A 21,308-nucleotide genomic window follows, 5' to 3' on the forward strand; every position below is an offset into this window, starting at 1 on the left:
AAAAAGACCTAAAATAGTGTGTAATTGTTGGGACTGCTGGGGGATTAGAGGTTTGGAAGTGGTGGTTTCTGACAAGCATTTGATTGTTGTGTTACAATTTGTGGTTGGTTCTTATGGTCATGACTCAGTGACACAAAAGGGCTCAAGTTTAATGCCTTTGCCAAAGTTTGTTTTTGACCTTGAATTTTCCTGTTCTGTCAGAGCAAGTTCACATTTCATTTGATTTTCCCTCCATCAAAAAGTACTAGAAACCTGTGCCAATGTACATAGTTGGAGAAGAACATTGCTCAAATAGCTTTCTTCTAAGTATAAGTTTCTAGGATATAATGGAGTTTTCTCTGAAGAAGAAGTGGAGTGTAGCTGTTGGCTGCAGTGTCTGGCAGCGCTCAGACCGCTGTGATTCACCAGGACTAGTATTGCTGAGACAGGACAGGGAGCCAGGAGGGAGCACAATGTCATATTTTTGCTGGCAGTGGAGAGAAAGACTACCTTGGAGGCAGTTGTGCACAGAGGCCTATACATCTTGGCAGGCAGAATTGGCTGGGCGCGTGAGGAGTAAAAATATTGGGGGAAGCAGGATCGGAATGGGACGGGATGGTGGGATGGGAGAGAGGGGGATTTTGCATGATGAGGGGCCTAGGCTGCTAAGGAGTCAGCCAAAGTGCAGGACTGGCTTAATGGGTTCTCCTCTGCTAAGTGATCTGAGTTTGGAGAATTGGAGCAGACATGCTGACTCCTGTCTTCCCTGACTCTGGGCACAGCAGTAGGGCCTGGCTCACGTGAGGGGCAACAAAGAAAAAGAAGAGGGTTCACTTCCTGTACGCGCACACTGACAAAACCATCAGCACCTGTGTCTACTCCAAGTAGCCTGAGTCACTGGCTGTCATTCATCCACCCTGAGCTCACCATGCCTCTGAGTCACTAAATAGCCGTTTACACGTTGTTACACACCTCCTCAAATGCCACTTGTAGCTGGATTCAAAGCCACAAAGCCACTGCATCTTGTTAGGTGCTGTTTCTGGGACAGATTACAGAGCCACAAGCTAGCACGTAGTCAAATAACGGTGTTTAGAAATCTAGAATTACTCTTTCCACTCTGCTTATAACCAGTTCTCAAGCCCTCACTCTATTACTTACAGTATTTCTTTTAATTTCCCATTGGCTAATCTGCAGTGATGCTACACTCTTCACAAGGGAAAATTAACTCACTTATGACATGTTTTGACTCTGAAACAAGTCATTCATCTTCATCTGAAATGGATGAGATCTACTAAGTCATTAAGGTTTGGGCTACAAACCTTAATGACTTAAGGTCTGTGGTCAAATTTGCACAAATGTAATTAATTGTATTTGAAAGCTGACCTGCAGCCCCCATGGTCGCACCACCTCAGTGCTTCAGACCGAGGTACTTTCATTTGTGGTTCACTCCTCATAGGCCCTAAGTGACTTATATAATGCCCAGTAGTTTCTGCACTGACAGATAGTGAGTCTTTCTCTAAACAAAAGCTATGTCAAAACACTGTGCAATCACCCTCTTAAGAGTTGGGGATTGTTGTGAGTAATCAAGTCTGGTATGAGTTTAAAAGACTATTTCCAAGTAAGGCAGGAAGAGAGTAGGGCTGCGTGCTGTGTAGCATGCACCTGAACTCCTTGCTCGCAGACGGAGGCTCTGGCACAGCCACTAATGTCTTACATAATGCTATGAGATCATTCTGCCAAGGTTTACTGCTGCAACACTGATTTGTTCGCACTGCACGATTTCACTCACTTTCTGGTTTGCAGATAGCAGAAAGCATTTTATGCCAACTCATGACATGGATATTTTATGTGAAGTACTTGGCTTACATTGTACACGATCATCTTGTGTGCGATTCCCCTTTGCATGTCCTGTTGAATGTCCTGTTGAACCACAGGCCAAGTCTCTAATGCTGGCAGGCTGAATAAACGGTGTCTCCGGAACTTCGTGTTAGTCCTTGCATTTCCATAAGCAGCTTTCATCCCCCCATGTTATTCTTTATTATCCTCAACCTCCGCTAGGGCTCACCTCATCTGCTGGGACCATTCTCAATCCCAAGGAGTCCCTATGCACAGACCACTCACAGCATGAAGGGAGCTTTATGATAGAGGGCCACTAGAACGTATCTAAGAGAGCATGCCCTGGAAATGATCACTTTCCTGCAAATATGACCTGAGTATTTCCCTGTGTATTGTACCATTTTCTCAGCTTAAACAAGCAGAGGTCACGTCCACATCTCACAGTAAAGAGGGGAATTCTGACAGGCAATCACAGCCCACTACAAAAGCAGAACACAAAAACAACTGAAATGAATCCTTATGAACACAAATAGCTCTTTGCTAAATTGTTTTGGTCTGGCAGCAAGCTGTGCCAAACAGAGCTTGAAGTGGGACAGTCAAAGCGCGGGGTGGCAGAGGGGTTCCACCGCTGCACACAGCTGCATTGTGGGTAGCTTATGATGTCTTTTGTTTTGTTTGGTGTTATTTTTGGCCTATTCAAAACTGAAACAGAACTGGACTAAGCTCTTATATGAATGTGTATATTTATGTATGCATAGATGTGTTTGTATAAAGTATAGAAATATGTGTGTATAGGCTATAAAATTGCCAAAAATAAATTCAATTGAAAAAGGAAAAAAAAAAAACTAACAGATTTCCACACATGTATTTTATAAAATATTACAGGATTAGACAATTCTACAATGACAACTGATTACAGAAAAGAAATAAACTTGGCCCTTGGTGGGACAGAAAAGAGGGATCTGGCTACAGACCTTCAGCCAGATGGCCCTATCCAGTAGTACATGTCTCCACCAAGATGCCCCTCACGTGACTCACCCCCATCCACAGTTCCCTGATGTAAACAAACAACAGCCATACTGCCAAAAGAACACGAAAGTCTGATTTTTCCAAGTTTGTAATTACGCAATGTTACAAAAGTTAACTTTATTTACATTAAATACAGGCCCCAAACCCTTTTCCTAAACTTTAACAGACAACGGACTGATAAAAAGTGTATTGATATTGTTTCTGCAGGGTAAAGTCATGAAAAATGTACAGATATACTATGGAGGTGCATCCTGCAGCATAGGATCACGTAGATAACGATTTTCAGCTTCAGGCCTTCTCTTGAGACAGAGACACACCAAGGACATAGTGTGTCCTATAGCGGTATAAATCGATTGTCCACCACAGCAGAGGCATACTATTTTCTCTAGTTATGTGACAGAACATAAAATGTATGAATGCAAACGGCTTGAGCGTTAACTCCACACCCTCCACTTTAAGAACATCATTACACCACTTCCTGCTTTGGCAGTCAACATTACTATTGGACTTAAATCAGAGGAGACAGCCCTGTTCATTTTCCATATCAAACAAAATTGACCACTTAGTAAGAGTGACTGCACTGGACTCCCATTTGTGAACTCAAACCACATGCTGGCCTTTTGCGCTGACCAACACGGATCACTACCTCCAGCACTTCCTCCAAACGGGCCAATGGAATATGGAAAAAAGGTCAACAAATGGAATGAAATATTGTGTTTTCATGTATCAAAGGTCTCCTTGCCACTGCTCCAAAACAGAAAAACCAACATGCTTACAACAAAAGGCCACTTCAAATTTTCAGGACAACCCAGAAGGTCACAGGTCATGTGTGGTTGAATAAAATGCTGCAAAGTCTAGGGGCATGATTTGGTACAGATTTCAATTGCAACAACATTACAATTTCTGTTCTTTGTTTGCACCCATGACATAATTCCATTGGGGGGTTTCGTGGTGGGGCAAACACTTCACAAAAACTCTGGAATACATTACATCAAAATGCAAAGAGCAACTATTTCCACTTTCCACTGTCTTTTACGCAGCATAATGAGGATAGCAGCAAATTTAGAAAAATATAAGCCCACCAAGAATTCAAACTTCTACAGCTCTATTATCCAATTAACTTTCATTTTCAAATCTTCTCCCGTTAAGATCTTGGTTAGGGTTAGCGCAAAGATCTTAGCTGTTTTTACATATCCTACTTGCTCTTCTGATTCTGAGAACATTTTTATTGAGTTGCATACTTAGATATTTTCACAAGAGGAAGAAACAGTAGAATAACAATCTGATCTGCTGTTTGGGTTTCCTATTTGGACGGAGAACGCAGCTGTGGTTGTAGCTGGTGAGGAGTGCAGTGTTATAGACAGAAATGGTGAAAATATACGCGAGGCCTGAGCCAACGCTATGATCAATGTTCCGTTTTGTTTCTGTGGATGATGGCAATGGACAGTGTACATTTTTTTGCATGTAACTCTACCTCTGCTGTGTGTCAGACAGATTTGGATGCGGCGCTGAACAGAGCTGGAAGACGTTGTGGGAGGTCAGTCAGCGGCGATGCGTACGTGCAGAATGTGCCTGCAGGAGTGTCCGCCCGAGTACTTTCTGTTTTCTTTCGAGGAGTGAGAGTCCACAGGTTGAGGGGTCGTAGGGTATGTGTGTCCAAAATCGAGAAGGGAGTCTTTCAGCTCAACACATTTCACTGATGTTTTGGGAAACGCAAATGGAAACGTGGGGGGAGGTCAGACGCTCCCTTTAGGCGTCCTTGCGGTGTGGAGTAATCGCAGCAATAGTACAGAATGTCTCTAGCTTGCTCTGTGGTAACACTGTGAATACATATCTCCCTCCGAGTTTATTCACAGCACCATGACCGCAAACATGCAGGTGGAGCGCTCACCGAGGCAGCAGACGTCCCACGAGGCAGGAGCCGACTGACTAAAAGAGAACCAATGATGTAAACCACCAACTCCTCAACATAAGTCACTGTAACAGTTATGTGCACAGGAACGCACGAGGGGAAATTGGGTTCCACTGGTAAAACTGCAGCTAGCGCAAAATCATGAGACGCTATGGAAAGGCCTAATTACTATGACAAGAACTAACAAACACAGGTGGCCTATGTCACAACAGGTCACGACTGACGCCTGGGAAAGTCTAGCTCTTTATATATATTTGTGTACACATTTGTAACTCAACAAGGCCTACCGTTGAGATGATAGTGTGTTGTGTGTTGTTAGTAGCCATTATTAGCTCTGATGTCAGTAAAGGGAATGGACAGTTTTTCTTTTCAGTGTGTTCCTATTATAGAGATGACATCAGTGAGAAGTGCAGGGGAGGCCTATTAAAGTTGGATGAGAGGAGCCGGTGGTGGTGTTCTGCGAGAACAACAGCATGCATGGCCGGTAACCCACATGAATCTTTTAACAACAACACAAACCAGACATCAGAGTCTATTATTATCTGTTTGACCCCTATGACCTGCCTAGCCCAGAACAATTTGTCTGCTTTGACTAACACATTTTCACACCATATTTTATCCATTTATTACATTGTTATATTTGGTTACACTATACTAAATAATGCATAATATACAAGTTGATGTTATTATTGACAAGTGATTTTGCTTGAAGAATTATGACATATATATCGCGAGTTGAGTGAGTCTCACTGCCTAGTTGAATTAATAGCAAGCAACCAATTAACAACAAAACAATAGCATAATTATCTTTGTGTAAAAACACTTAAGTGTTCATTCTTAAAGTCACAGTATTTCAGCAAATTCTTTCATATAAAAAAATTGCTTTTTATGTTCCCACAAATGTGGATTTTTTTCACTAAAAGATTTATTTTGTTCCAGTGCACTGAATTTTAACTTTTTTCTTTATCAGTGTTTGTCATATATTGCAATAGCATTTTTACTTGGATAAAACATATTGTGGTCGCAAACAATGTTTATTTAAGCAATGTTGTATGACTGAAAGCAGATTATTAGTCTTTGAGTAGGTCTCCCCTGAGCTTGGCTGAAATCTTGTAATCTAAAGGCTTCAGTGTTAATCCGTAAGTGCAGTTCATTGTCAGATCTTCACCAGGGCATTTTTCAAAGCTACACTGATGCAGGAGTATAGCAAAAAACAAGAAAACCTCGACTTTTGCGATCTGGTCCCCAATGCATCGCCTTTTTCCTGCAGAGAAGATCATAACGTTGTTAATGATATCTTTGTCCAGGGAGCCATTCTCATCTAGGAAGCGTGAGGGGTCAAAGATGTGTGGCTCTTTCCACTTCAAAGGGTCATGATTGATGGACCACTGGTTGATGAAAACCACTGTATCTTTGGGGATGTAGCAGCCCTGGATGGTGACGTCTGAGGTGGTGGAGTGGGGGATGGTGACAGGAACAAAGCTCGTGAAGCGCATGGTCTCATAGATGAAGGCATCCACATAGGCTAGCTGCCCTCTGTCCTCCGCTGAAGGTAACCTGCTTCGCCCCACCACCTGATCAATGACTTCTTGGAGTTTAGTTTGCATATGGGGGTGTTTGGCCAGGAGCAGCAGCAGCCAGTGCAGTGCAGTGGAGACAGTGTCGAGCCCTGCTCCAATAAGATCTGATACTATCCCGTTAGTGTGGTCAGTGGTCAGCCCATTAGGACTCTGAGCCTTGTCAATAACTCCAATGAATGCATCACTCATGTCACGGGTTATCTCGGGGTTGAAGGTCTTTCTGTGCTGCTCTACCTTGTCACGAACAAACCTAAAGAACTCTTCATTTAAGTGTTGAAAATTTTTGAAAATGCTGCGGACCGGATTGGGAAAAGACTGAAGCCATGGCATCACATCCACTAAACTGCCTGCCCCCACAGTCTGTCCAAACTGATCTACGCTTTGTAACAAGGCTCGAAACTCTAGATCGTCATGTCCATAGCGGTGTCCAAAGCACAGAGCACAAATCACATTGGCTGCAGCTACTGTTAACTCATGAGCTGGGTTGAAATACTGGGCCTGAGAGCTGTGTTTAAGGAAAATCTCCACTAGGTCTGTGGCTTCAGCCACAATTTGTTGCTCAAAGGCTTTTTTGGTTTGGCTATTGGCCAATGCAAAAGCTCTGATTGTTGACTGGGCAATTTTCCTGTGCATCTTCCACAGTTTGCTGTAATTTGTGAAAGTCATACTTTTGCCCCCTGAAACAACTTGGAACGATACAAAGTTTGGTCTGCCTGCAAACTCAGCGCTGTGCTGAATGAGAGCCTGACGGATGGCCTTGTCTCCGTTCAGGACCACAATGTCACTGCAGCCCAGGCGGATCTGGTACACATTCCCATACTTCTTGGCCAGCCTGGCAAAGGTGATATGGGGCATCTGTCCCAGCTGCATGGCGTTGCCCACCACTGGCCAGGCAAAGGGTCCGGGCAGTCTCTTCGTGAGCCGCAGGTTCCTGACCCACAGACAGGCTTCCAAACAGAAGAGGAACACAAACATAGCCACTAGAGCAGGCTGGACCTGTCCACTCCATTCTCTGATGAGGCTGCTTCGCTTCAGTTCAGACTCACTGTCCACTTGATCCATTCTCTTGAAAGTATTTCACTGTGTGTTTTCCCCTAGTCTAGTTAAACACTCATGAGGCTCTAGTGCTCAGCAGAGGCTCTTCCGATGACCACTGTGGGGCAGTCCACGCTCAACCCTTAACACTTTCCTTATATCTATCTCTAATGTGGGAGGGGTCAACTACCTCTCTCCTCCCATTTTGACCACTATGTGCAAACCTTAGTCCCACATTCCTGCTTTGGCCACTTTCCAACTGACACTGGAAAAGGCTACTCAGAATATTTCATATTCACCTCTATTGCTCAAACAGGAACACTATTCATTGAAATCTGAATTCTAAAAAAATTGGCATTTTGTTTTGAAATAGTTTGTGACTAATAATGACTGAGCTTTATGAGGGATTTTTTTTCTTGACCGATATGTATATATATGTGTGTGTGTATATATATATATATATATATATATATATATATATATATATATATATATATATATATATATATATATATATATATATATATATATATATATATATATATATATATATATGGATAGATAGATATAGTTTTTTTAAAGATGAACACTTCAAAGATAATCACCCTTTTCTTTATTGATTCATTTCAGATATAGCTTATTTCTCACTAAACATTTCAGCACTTAATTAACAGAATATTATTTTGAATGCATATATAACATTCCAAGATCAACAAGGTACTGTCACCTTTCAAAAACAGAAAAACTTGTCAGTGTAATCTCATTTCTGTTGTTTCAACTGAAATGAGAAATGATATAGCTTCAAAATTCTTTATTTGTAAACATTCCACAGTTTCTGGGATGGACTCTGACTGCAAAAATTTAAATCCAAATGCTGTAAAAACTCATTATCTTTCCCCGACTTCAGTAAAAAACACCCCACTCCTCAGTATAGTCTTATAAATGTCTTCATATATTTCTGGTACAGTAGATACATGACATTATATTGTAAATATACCTGAACATCATAACATTTCGATCTAATGTTGAACGTGACAATGATTAAAACACATAAAAACATATTACTGTTCATAATAATCAATTGTAAATATTCACAAACAACATTGACATCACAGCAAACCTTAGACATTTTAGTGGTAGTTTCAATTTTGCTGGTATGCACTAATAAAATAATATACAACACACAAACAGGCTATGATCAAGTATTAAGATGTTTGTGGTGCATACACTGAATACTTACTGACCGTCTACAAGAACTGTTTATACTATTTAAATCTATTTCAATATAGTTCAAACACAAGTCCCACTGGACGAAATAATCACATTTAAAATGAGCATTTTACAACAATAAGCTTTAGTGCAGACATGTCCATACTCATTGGTGCTAAATGTCACAGTATGAGAACAGGCTGTTCATGCCGGGGACACTAAGCCCAGCAGCTTTCCCCTCAGCTTGGCTCTCAGATAGAACTGGAGGGGCTTCAGTGACAGCCCATAGGAGCAGTCCAATGAGATCACAGTGCAGGGGTCACTTTCAAAGCAGCACTGATGCAGCAGAATGGCTGTGAATAAAAACACTTCAACTTTAGCGATCTGGTCACCAATGCAGCGTCTTTTACCCGTGGAGAAAATCATGACACTATTGGTTAGGTCCTTGTCTAGAGCTCCATTCTCGTCCAGGAAACGTGTGGGGTCAAAAATCTGAGGGTCTGTCCACTTGAGAGGGTCATGGTTTACTGACCACTGGTTGATGAAGACTACCGTGTCTTTGGGAATATGCAGGCCTTCAATAGTGACATCTGCTGTTGTGGAGTGAGGGATAGTGACTGGGACAAAGCTGGTGAAGCGCATGGTCTCATAGATGAAAGCATCCAAGTAGGGCATGCTGTGCCTGTCCTCGAGTGTCGGCAGCCTGTCTGGGCCCACCACCTTGTCAATGACAGTGTGCAGTTTGGCCTGAATGTCTGGATACTTGACCAGGAGAAGGACGATCCACTGCATGGCTGTGGATACAGTGTCTTGACCTGCTCCAATCAAATCTGTCACTGTTGCCTCCACAAACTCTTTGCTTAGTCCGCTATACTTGCCATACTCAATCACATTTATGATGGCATCGCTCATGTCCCGGGTCACTTCTGGGTCAAAAGTCTCTCTGTGTTGCCCAACTTTATTTTTTACAAATGAGTAGAAGTCCTCATTAAGGCTTTTGAAGTTTTCATAGACACTACGCACAGGGTTAGGGAAAGACTGCAGCCAGGGCATGACGTCTACCAAGCTGCCAGCGCCAATGGTCTCTCCAAACTTATTCACTTTCTTCAGCAGAGTCCTGAACTCTAGGTCATCATGGCTGTAGCGCCGGCCGAAGCACAAGGCACACAAGACATTAGCAGCAGCTACTGGGAATTCTTGAGATGGGTCAAAATATTGTCCATCTGCACTTTGCTGCAGAAACATCTGCACAAGCTGCATGGCCTCCGCTGTGATGTGCTGCTCAAAGGCTTTTTTAGTTTGACTGTTTGCAGAGGAAAACGCTCGCAAGCTGGATTGGGCAATTTTCCTATGTACTTTCCACAGTTTGCCATAATTAGTAAAAGTCAGACTCCTTCCTCCAGAAATCATCTGGAACGATACAAAGTTTGGTCTGCCTGCAAACTCAGCGCTGTGCTGAATGAGAGCCTGACGGATGGCCTTGTCTCCGTTCAGGACCACAATGTCACTGCAGCCCAGGCGGATCTGGTACACATTCCCATACTTCTTGGCCAGCCTGGCAAAGGTGATATGGGGCATCTGTCCCAGCTGCATGGCGTTGCCCACCACTGGCCAGGCAAAGGGTCCGGGCAGTCTCCTCTTGAGCCGCAGGTTCCTGACCCACAGACAGGCTTCCAAACAGAAGAGGAACACAAAAGTGGCCACTAGAGCAGGCTGGACATGTCCACTCCATTCTCTGATGAGGCTGCTGCTCTTCAGTCCAAACTCACTGTCCATTGTGGAAAATGGTTAGGCTACACAAAATGCTCCCTCTTGATCAGTTGCTATTTGATAGAAAAATGTTTGTTAAATTAAAAAAGACAATTCTTTTAAATTGAATGAATAATGAATACTTTAAATAGATTTCTTAGTTTGCTGTCTTTCTCAAGTTTTAAGGTTTAAGTGCCTGCCTTTTGCTTCTCCCCACGTCTTATATGTTTAGCAGCTGTGGGCAGGGCTCAAGATAACTTTCATACTCCTCCCATTGTGGTAGCCCAGCAAACCCCTCCACATTATCTCCGCGCTGTTGCTCGGTGTCAGAGGCGCGCGTCTCCAGTGAGCGTGGAGTGAGCGCAGAGAGCGTGCAGGGCGCACTACACCGCCGTACATGCGCGCACAATCAACTGGTGTGCGCGTCCAAGGGAAACGCAACGAGCTTCTTTTTTGTTTATTGTTTGTTATTAATTTTGAGAGCGAGAGCGGTGTTTCGGTTGATTTTGACGGCTCATGCGCTATAGTTTTAGGCTGTAGGCTACGCAGAAACCCACGAAGATTGCAAGTTTGTCCAGAACGAATTTTAATTTCCTAAAAGTGTCTAGATTAGTAGTAAGTAAAAAACAAAAACAAACAAAAAAAAAACAACAAAAAAAACTAAACTGATAATTTAAGCAACTAAAAAAGCAGACACATTCAATTAGGTCTACAACTGCCCCGCAATGAGGGATTTTCAGTGTTGCAAGCAAGTGCAAAAACTATAAAGAATAGAGATATGCAGTCAAAAATCAAGCTAAATAAGTCCATCAATTAGAATATTAAAATATTAAAAGTTGAATAAAGTGAAGATAAGATAAAAAGAGTAGAAAGATAAAGCTACCAAATTATTATCTACAATAAAGCTGTGGCAGTGGTTTTGTAACGTTACAACATATGGACAACAATCCATACCAGGTAAAGACAAAGGCATAATGTTGGAAAAATGTACCTGTTCAAACATGAATGTTTCATTTGAATTATGTCTTTATTATTGGTGGTGTTTGCCTTTGTTTTATTTCTCTTCATAAGTAAAGTATTGTTCTTTTAGTAAATTAAATCTTCAACTATCACAATTAATGGTACCTAACTATCTCCTAAGAAATCCAGAGACAAACAGAACAAATAAATGTTAATACACCCCTAACCACATTAATATGTGTATATAAATTGTTTGTTTGTGAAGTGTTGCATGAGTGCTCAAAAATATGTGTGTTACATTGCAGACCACATCCTCTTCCACATTGTGAGTGACATATGTCGTGTATCAGGCCTGTACTAAATCAATACTCTAACTGCTGCTCTAAACAATGGGCATACATTTTTATGTGGGCCCACACCACAGCCATGTATGGTCTCACAGCTAACACGCTGTGAAAACAAACAGAAAGGAAACAACAAAAGCCAAATACTTTTTTACAGTCATGTACTTTTTATACCCTGTAGAGCTGTTTGTCTGAGAGATGCGGTGTGGCTGAGCACCAAAGCCTCTAGAATGATTCTTGGTTAACCAGAAACATAGCCAAGTCTTCCAATCCACTGTGACTGCTGTAGGGAAGACTGTTTCTTCCCTTTCCCTATAGGCAGTCTCCTCCCACCCCACTCCTCATCTGCCATTTACACCACCTTCTGTGCCCACTGCCCATACACATGTGGCCAATCGCATCCACATCATGCTAATTAAGGCCAGGTTTGTGGTGGGACTTTGGGAGAGGGGGCTGGGGTGCGTGTGGCTGCTGTGTTTACCCCCTTGTGTAACCTGGCTGTGAAAGGTTGGCCATGACCCCAGGATGACTCTGGGGGGTTGGAGAGGGTCTGGGGTTCTATTCCGTGCTGCTGTGTGTTACTTGTTTGCTAGGCCCATAGCAGACGGACGGGCGGGTGGTTGCTCCCTCTCCCAATGGTAGACTTTGCCTGAGCTCTGGCTCTGGAGCTAATCATTGTTTACTAGTCTCATTTCCACTTCTCAGTGAGCTACTGTCACGCACAGCACCGACAGGAGGAAGGAAGAGGGGTGGGCTGGAGGGGTCCCACAGGCAGTGGGGGAACTGGTGGGGAACAGATGAGCAGTTAGAGAGCAACATTTTAAACACTCTTTATTTTTCTTTTCCAGGAAAACTGGTTAATTATGTAGGTTTTGATATTTTACGCCATCTGTTGGGGATCCAGTGAATTATTCTTTCTTAAGTGTGCAGTACCTCAAGGATTAATAGGTTAACAGTACCAGCAATAGTTAGTTTTATCAGAAAAGTAGTACTCAAACAATGCAACTTTAAAATAACTATACGAAAGGAAAAAAAACCAACACACTGCTGAAGACAGTAACAGAAACCTCTGGAGAGGTAGAAGGTGACCGCAGGAGGAATGGTGCAGTTTGCTGTGAGAGTATGATAATGGTAGAGATTATGCAATATAAATATTCACTAGATTTTAAATGCATTTATTTAATGTGTAGCTGAAAATGTGTATGAATGTGTTTTTTTTTTCTTTTATTTACTTTTTATTTTTACTTTTCTTTTATACATTTTTTGGTTTATTTTCTGAGATATCCTGCTGTGAGATGGGATCTCTATATATTTGCATTGCTTTACGTAAATGATCTCCAGTCTTACAAAGTCACTGGTTAGATTGTGAAAACTTAAATGGATTATGAAAACATAAATGCGTGCTGGTCATCACAGCCACAGCACACAGTCTGCTCCCTGATCATCCACATGTTGTAACTGACCATGGTCTGCTTCTCATTTATCCTCCAAAACAGATCAACTATGGAATTGTTTTATTCTCCTAACACCATGGCACTTGTATTATGTCTTTCCAGTTGGGATATTTCACTGTTTACATGCATTAATGTGGTTATTTGTTTGTTTTGCAGAAGTGAATATAAAGATGTGGAACTGTGTTGCGTGCTGTGGTCGGGTGGCATGCACACGCAGCCCAGTCACTGAACTCAGTTTCCCCAGAGAGAAGATGGTGGGGCCTGCAACTGAGGGATTCAAATGAGACTGAGGGAGAACACATCTGTGCAAATGTCTTCCAGATGACCCTGATTCTAAGCTCATCAGAACGTCTGAGACAGTCACTGAGACACTGCTCGTCATGCCTCCATTGCAAATACAAATATACCCTTTTTACACATGCTAATGCTGCATGCCACTCTAATATTTACATCTGAGTCCAGGTCACTACAAACTACTACTACTACTACTACTACTACTAACTGCATTTGACCCATCCTTGAATGTCACTGGGGCAACATGTCAGGACTACTGCACAATAGTTACCAGAAGAAATACACCCAGACACGGGGAGAAACATGCAAACCTTAACACAGAAAGGCCCAAGCCGTCCATGAGTCAAACCCAGAACCTTCTTTCTGTTAGGTGCGAGTGCACTTTGAAGTCTGCAAATGGAGAGTCTGCAGGTGGAGAGTGATGTCTGTAAATGGAGAGTGGAGTCTGCAGGTGGAGAGTGAAGCCTGCAGGTGGAGTCTGCAGGTGAAGAGTGGAGTCTGCAGGTTGATAGTGGAGTCTGCAGGTTGATAGTGGAGTCTGCAGATGAAGAGTGGAGTCTGCAGGTGGACAGTGAAGTCTGCAGGTGGAGAGTGATGCCTGCAGGTGGAGTCTGCGGGTGGAGAATGAAGTCTCTAGGTGGAGAGTGGAGTCTGCAGGTGGAAAGTGGAGTCTGCAGGTAGAGAGTGGAGTCTGACAGTGGAGAGTGGAGTCTGTGGGTGGAGAGTGGCATCTACAGGTGGAGTCTGTAGTTGGAGAGTGGAGTCTGTGGGTGGAGAGTGGAGCTGGAGCCTGCAGGTGTGGTGAGTATCCAAGCATCTCTAACAGAACAGAGCTATAGTGATTCCGTGCAGCATGGATACAGCAGAGGACTGCTCTTCTCATTGTGTAATTGGGCGGATAATGTTCCGTGATTCCCTCTCTTTTGCACCTCCATATGTTCTGCTTGAGCAGCTCACTGTGTCTTCTGAAAATAAAGCCAGGTCAGAAAGAGGTCGGGTTAGCCCCCTTTCCCGCCACTCCACAGGGACAGTCCCTGGACAGAGTTCCCCCACTAATCCGCCTAATGAAATCAAACCAATACGGTGTTCAGCAGTTGAATAACATGTCAGGAAGCCTTCAATATTTATAAGCACTATTTATTTTTTTATTATTCTATACTTTCTATACTTAATTTGTTTTTATTTATTCACTTTCAAACAAATCTATAATAGATGTTCAGTTCTATCTGTTATATTTCCCAGAACACTTACCCGACTCTGCACTGGCACTTGTGCAGCTGAAGTGTTTATGCATCTGTCCAAAAATACGAGATACTGATTAGAGCTCTTATTCCACCTAAATAACTGTGGAGTCCTTGGAGAAGCCACACTGTGTGTCTGAAGTGTCCTTCTAAAGTGAGAGTAGTCAGAGCACAGCTCACCTTAAGGGTTCATTTGGTTGGATGGAATCATTTTACTGCCACAGACAGAAGAAGAAACAGTGTTTTCAGGGTCCAGTCAATGTTTTTTTCAGCTAAAGTTCATCTTAGCTGTTGTTCTTTCAGCATTTTGTCTTGTTTGAATCATAAATAATTTGAAATGATATGGAACTGTACAGCTAGAAGTGTACTGTTTACCCTAGCATATATGGTCCAACAAGGAATTTTATGGACACAGGCAACAAGATTTGATCCTGACTTTTTCATGTTTTTATAAGGGCTTGAATGTAAATTCTGCACTAGATAGATATGTCTATATAAGGCCAGTTCTTCAGCTCTTTGAGCGCTACTCACATTTATGAGGGAATGTAAACACAGAGCTGTTAGCAGACTAATGGCCATTAGCTGTTCTTCTGTGACATCAGTAGAGTGCCCAAAACGAGAAAGGCTATGACTGCACAAAGTATCTAGGGCAAGAGTCGGCAACCCGCGGCTCCGGAGCCACATGCGACTCTTTCATCCTTATACTGCGGCTCCGCATGGCTTGGGAAAATAAATTATAAGTATTTAATTGAAGTGTATTTTATTTGTGTTGGTTCTTTTTGTAAATTGTAGTTCAAATTGGAAGATTATTGTATATATATATATTATATAATTTTTCGTCGCTCAAAATAAGCCTCACACTCGCAGAATCCGGTATACTCGCCAAAACTCCATGCATTTTTTTGGGAAATATGCATTTGGAAGCCTGTTGATCTTTGGATCCACATACATATGTGAGTAACTATTCTCCATCATAAACTATGTTAAAAACAGACACCGCTCACGCCTCACAGACGGCAGTTTACAGACCTGCGTAAAGATGAAAGTGACTTCCTACAGCCCCAATTCGCAGTTGCTGTGCACAGAGGTTCGGGAGCAGAAGTCTCTGTAGCACTTCATGGATTTTAAAAGCAAGACATTATAGTTGTTTATACAAAGCGTAAAGGTAAAAAAAACAAAAAACAAAACAAAACAATTTATACAGTACTAGCTTCATTTTAGAAGTCAAAAAGTATTTGCTGCTCCTATTGGGTTCAAATGGCTCTTTGGGTGTTAAAGGTTGTCGACCCCTGATCTAGGGGAAAGTCTGGTACCTATATGCACCTATGTATAGTAAAACCATAACATGATGTGAAAGATGCATAAGTGCCACTACTTTATGATGAGCCACACAGAAAGAGCTGAAGCTTATGTTTTGGGTTTCACACACACCAGTACACTGAGCTCCTTTCCCAGCTCTCCATTTCAGACAAGATGATTTGCCTTTTCCTCTCCATTTGACATGCTTTGGTAATTCATTTAAATGACTATACCAAGTCCGGTGAGAACCTGAAGCAGATGTGAGACATTCAGTCTTTGATAAAAATGAACATCCATAGACTACACAGTCCTGGCCTCACACAGTAGAAATTATAAATGCATGTCAACAAATGTGATAGGTGGGAGCTGGCTCCTTGTTGTCAGGCATCCTGTGGAGCACGACTAGACACAGACAGTCCTGAGTGACCTTTCACCCCACAACATCCTCCCCTCACTCCTGAACCCTATGTTTAATGTGATACACTTCTAGGCTGTTTTTGTGTAGAGAGAAGAAGGGGCTGCTTCTTCACCTAAATAACTTAAGAGAAAACACTCCGAAGGATCCCTCATGCACAATATATTCCATATGCGCTCTAGAGGCCGAGAGGCACCCTGCACCTCACATCTGGAGAGGACCACCTAAGGTAACCGTGGTCCTCCTCTGACTGTCAGGCAATTCACAGACCGATTTGCTCTGTTTACTTGGAAACGGATGAATATATCTTATAAATGAATCAAATGCCATTGATCAAACATTCAGTTTTGGTTGAGAGAAGATACAGACAATATGGTTAGATAACACATGACGAATCCCAGACCAAATCAAAATGAGAGCGTGTAGACTCAATTAGATCAATGGATTGTCCTCAGTTATTGGTGCACTTTCACATGGGGTCTTGTAGAAATCATACTTTTGTTTAAAGTAGTGTTGAACTCAGGTGAACTGCACTCTGTTTGAACTGGAAGATCTAAGTCTTATTTTGAGCTCAAGTCTCTGTGCCCTGGTTTTACCTTGGGAACAGTACAGTGCTACCTCTCTGTGATCTCCTCCTGTGTGGGGGTTACCTGGGGACATAGCGTGTATGAGTTTGAACCCCTGGACTCCTCTGGTCCGTACTGACGCAGGTCTGTCACTGCGAGGTGCACTTCTCTCTTCTGAACTCATCATACTGTATGTGATAGTTGTTCTCTCCCCGTGCCTGTACATTAGTCCTGTCAGTCCTGCTTTGTCCTGACGAGGTGGCTGCTGCACCTGACAGGACATGTCTGGCCCTGCGTGAGAAGGTCCCGCTCTCTTGCTGAGCTTGTTTTCTTTGCGTGACCATGTCCCTCCCTCTGTCACTCCTGCACCCCCCATCAGCTCACCCCCTCCCCAGTCCACTCGCTCCCTCCCAAGTGCACTGCATCCCTGTTGGTCGCCTCGTTAGCTGCCAAGTCGCTGGTTTATTTGCTTTGGCCGGGCGCCCGTGTGAGAGGCACATTGCGAGCGCGGTCCGGGAGGGGTCATGGCAGAGTGGCAGAGGTGTGAGAGCCGATGGGGGGCAGAGGATGAGCAGCTGGCCTTTGCATGCATGTGTAACAGGAATGTGGCAGCTTGACCTTCGGCCTGGTCACTGTGGCGCTGCTTTTGAGGAAGGACATGCACACCCAGGTCACACAGAGTTTATCGCCCTAATTGCCCCAAAAACACGAATGACACAAATCTGAAGCAGACGGTTCACACGAGGCAAGGGCTTTTCAGCAGCTTCTCAGCTCCTCCTGTCTCACCAGGAAAACTGTCTGCATGAATATTGAATGCGTATGTCATCACCTCTCCTTGAAATACACTTTTATTCTTTGAGTCATATGCTTTCAACCCATTTGTGTTTTCTATGGTCACCATGGCTTGGAGACAGTTCATGAATGTTGTAAACCAATAGTTTGAATATGAGTTTAACAATTATCTCTTCTTGAATGTGGGAAAGCTGAACAGCTAATACATAATGCGGTTGTACTTAAAAAAACAAAACAAAAACAAACACATGGGACTTTTACTTTTAGTTGTTACGCTACAGTGTTCAGCACACTGCTGCAACAAAACCTATACATAAGTGTGAGTAATGGGATGTCTGTCTATATGTCTAAAATTATATAACAAAACATGCCATATATTTCTTGTATTATCCAATTAAAGCTACAACTGATATGCCTTTTAATACTGCAAAGCTCAGTGTTATCACAATAATCAACATGACCTCACATGCTATTGCACATGAAATCACATTTCTCTAAATGTCGCTTGGAAAGGATTACGACGCACAAACAACACAAACTGTTATGGCTGTAATTGAATTCCCATTTTTAATCTGGCTTCATGATATTTATCTCTCCTCTTTCATTAGTGCTGAAAGGTCCTGCGGCCACGGCACCTGGATCTGGTTAGAGCCCCCGACCCCTCTGTGTGCACTGGAGAGACCCCGTTCGTCTACCTGACGTCACCTACAGCTAATCCTCCAAGCCAGTGAAGAGACACGGCCAACGGGAGCGTGAGGAGGCCCATAAATCAGGCAGGATGTCGGGACAGCGGTATAACACGCACCGACACAGACGCAAGTATGTTATGGATTAACCTCTGCCACTGACTCGGAGCTGTCTGGCCCGGGACGCGCTCTGGCTGTAAACACCATTAGAAAAGACAAGGAAAGAGCATGTCATTTAAGTTGTGAAATTCATCATCTTTCTCATGTAAAGAGAGAATTAAAATGATTTATTCCTCTCAAATGAGCAATTTAAATGTTGCGGTCTCTGCCTGTTGATTTTGTGACGCAGTTTAGGAGGAGTTTGCAATGCCAAGCCACATCCATTATGTTCTTTCTCAAGTGACAAACAAGATATTATCAAAATGAGCCATCAATTCTCTAGAGGATTCTGGGAACTTGTCTGGTGGTCCATCCCATTACACTGTGTCTATGTCATTAAACAACAAGAGGTGATTAGTGCTAGCACGAGACTGGATGCTCTTTGCTTTTCTCTCCCAGTCCTTTTAAATATTCAACAACATATTATTAACATGGACATATAAAGTAAAATGTTTTTTCCCCATAATGTTCCATACATTTGCATCACACTAATCTGTCTTGCCTTTATTTGATCTGCCTGTCATGATCCGCACTGTCCGCTCCTGGTTTTCCTCCCGTCCTGCTCCTTCCCTCCCTCACCTGCCAGATCTGGGCTGGGCTCCTGGCTCCTCCTGCGCGCACCTGCAACCCATCAGCGCAATCACCACACCTGCTGTGCATAAGAGGAGCTCAGAGAAGAGAGCGCGAGATCATTGTCATATTCGCTTCATTCCTGTCATGTCACTTGATTCCTGTCATCCCTTCATTCCTGTCTGTTCCTGTTGTGCTCCGGCCCTGGATGTCTCCTGCCCGCTCTGCCCTACGCCCGTCTGGTCTGCCTGTTCCTGTGTTCCTGTCGTGCCTGTCATCCTGTCGTCCCTTCATGCCTGTCGGTTCCTGTGTTTCTGTGTTCCTATGTTCCTGCTCACCTGCTCACCTGCTCACCTCCGGATCACCTTCTGTTCGTACTTTGTCCCTTGTCTACAATAAATACTGTAATTCTGCCCGAGTTTGCATCTCTTGGTCCGCTACACACACCCGTTACGACACTGCCAATCAAATAAAGGCAAGTGTTTTCATTGTTCAAAAACTTGCATTATTAAAGTGAGTAGGGTCTTCTTTTGGGAATGATGCAACAAGTTTTTCACACCTGGATTTGGGGATTCTCTGCCATTCCTCTTTGCAGATCCTCTCCAGTTCTGTCAGGTTGGATGGTGAACATTCATGGACAGCCATTTTCAGGTCTCTCCAGAGATGCTCAATTGGGTTTAAGTCAGGGCTCTGGCTGGGCCATTCAAGAACAGTCACGGCATTGTCCTAAAGCCACTCCTTTGTTATTTTAGCTGTGTGCTTAGGGTCATTGTCTTGTTGGAAGGTGAACTTTCGGCCCAGTCTGACGTCCTGAGCACTCTGGAGAAGGTTTTTCGTCCAGGATATCCCTGTACTTGGCCGCATTCATGTTTCCTTCGATTGCAACCAGTCATCCTGTCGTCCTCTCCTTGCAGTTGAAAAACACTCCTACAACATGATGGTGCCACCACCATTCTTCACTGTAGGGACTGTATTGGACAGGTGATGAGCAGTGTGTGGTTTTCTCCAGACATACGGCTTAGAATTAAGGCCAAAAAGTTCTATCTTGGTCTCATCAGACCAGAGAATCTTATTGTTCACCATCTTGGAGTCTTTCAGGTGTTTTTTTTTTTTTTTTTAAACTCCATGCAGGCTTTCATGTGTCTTGCACTGAGGAGAGGCTTCCATCAGGCCACTCTGCCATAAAGCCCCAACTGGTGGAGGGCTGCAGTGATGGTTGACTTTGTAGAACTTCCTCCCATCTCCCGACTGCATCTCTGGAGCTCAGCCACAGTTTTTGTAACCTTGGCCAGATCTGTGCCTTCCCATAATTCTGTCTCTGAGCTCTTCAGACAGTTCCTTTGACCTCATGATTCTCATTTGCTCTGACATGCACTGTGAGCTGTAAGGTCTTATATAGACAGGTGTGGCCTTCCTAATCAAGTCCAATCAGTAATATCAAACACAGCTGGACTCTAATGAAGGTGTAGAACCATCTCAAGGATAATCAGAAGAAATAGACAGCACCCTAATTAAATATATGAGGGTCACAGCAAAGAGTCCCGACAAAAAAAACCCCAAAAAAAACAACCCTACAAATTACCTTCAGGAACATTAAAAACATGGACTCCACTTCCTTCTGCCAACAGCTCCAGTTTCTCTCCCCCCATCCTCACTCATCAACCGACGACTTAACGGATTTTTACAACGCTAACCTTGCCTCCATCCTGGACTCCCTTGCTCCATTAAGAACCCGGGCTGTAAATTTCACCCGCTCTGCCCCGTGGTTCACAGAGGAGCTGAGAGAAATGAAGAGGGCGGGCCGTGTCCTGTAGCATGCATCCATAAAATCTGGCCTGACGGTGCATCAGTTGGCCTACCGGGAACACTGCACAACATACTGCAAAGCACTCACCAAGGCCCGGTCAGAGCACAACTCCACCAGAATAAATAACAACATAGGTAACTCAAAAAAACTATTCTCCACAATAAATCATATCCTCAATGCTCATATCCCCCCATTCCACAGCAATACAGATTTAAACTGCAACCTTTTCATGCAATTTTTCACATCAAAAATAGATAACATCCGTACCTCATTTCCACCATTCAACAGCACTACACTCGACCTACCCTTAACACCAGTCACAAACATACTCACCTATTTCACTGTCACAGCGCAGCAGGAGGTCGAGAAGATCATCCATAAATCTAAACCAG

General features: G+C 43.2%; 3 protein-coding genes across 3 annotated transcripts in view; all 3 read right to left on the bottom strand.

The window, feature by feature from the left end:
• The window catches only part of siva1 (SIVA1, apoptosis-inducing factor), an 83,982-nt gene extending 63,325 nt beyond the window's left edge, over positions 1-20,657 (bottom strand). Inside the window, exon 1 of the mRNA XM_033988251.2 lies at positions 20,653-20,657. The gene's annotated coding sequence lies outside the window, so the exon portion shown is untranslated. The remainder of the gene's footprint in view (positions 1-20,652) is intronic.
• On the bottom strand, positions 5,784-7,420 carry LOC117390289 (cytochrome P450 1B1-like). The gene has a single exon (XM_033987999.2). The coding sequence runs from the start codon at positions 7,396-7,398 to the stop codon at positions 5,827-5,829; it is 1,572 nt and encodes a 523-aa protein (XP_033843890.1). The 5' UTR covers positions 7,399-7,420; the 3' UTR covers positions 5,784-5,826.
• On the bottom strand, positions 7,962-10,455 carry LOC117390291 (cytochrome P450 1B1-like). The gene has a single exon (XM_033988000.2). It carries the CDS (start codon positions 10,354-10,356, stop codon positions 8,785-8,787), a length of 1,572 nt encoding a protein of 523 aa, XP_033843891.1. The 5' UTR covers positions 10,357-10,455; the 3' UTR covers positions 7,962-8,784.
• Positions 20,658-21,308: the final 651 nt, after the last annotated feature.

Source organism: Periophthalmus magnuspinnatus, chromosome 22 (assembly GCF_009829125.3).
Source record: "Periophthalmus magnuspinnatus isolate fPerMag1 chromosome 22, fPerMag1.2.pri, whole genome shotgun sequence".
In the NCBI taxonomy this organism is placed as follows: domain Eukaryota; kingdom Metazoa; phylum Chordata; class Actinopteri; order Gobiiformes; family Gobiidae; genus Periophthalmus; species Periophthalmus magnuspinnatus.

What these genes read in the sequence shown, in the direction of transcription:
- LOC117390289 (XM_033987999.2), bottom strand. Translation starts at nt 7,398, where the DNA reads ATGGATCAAGTGGACAGTGAGTCTGAACTGAAGCGAAGCAGCCTCATC.
- LOC117390291 (XM_033988000.2), bottom strand. Translation starts at nt 10,356, where the DNA reads ATGGACAGTGAGTTTGGACTGAAGAGCAGCAGCCTCATCAGAGAATGG.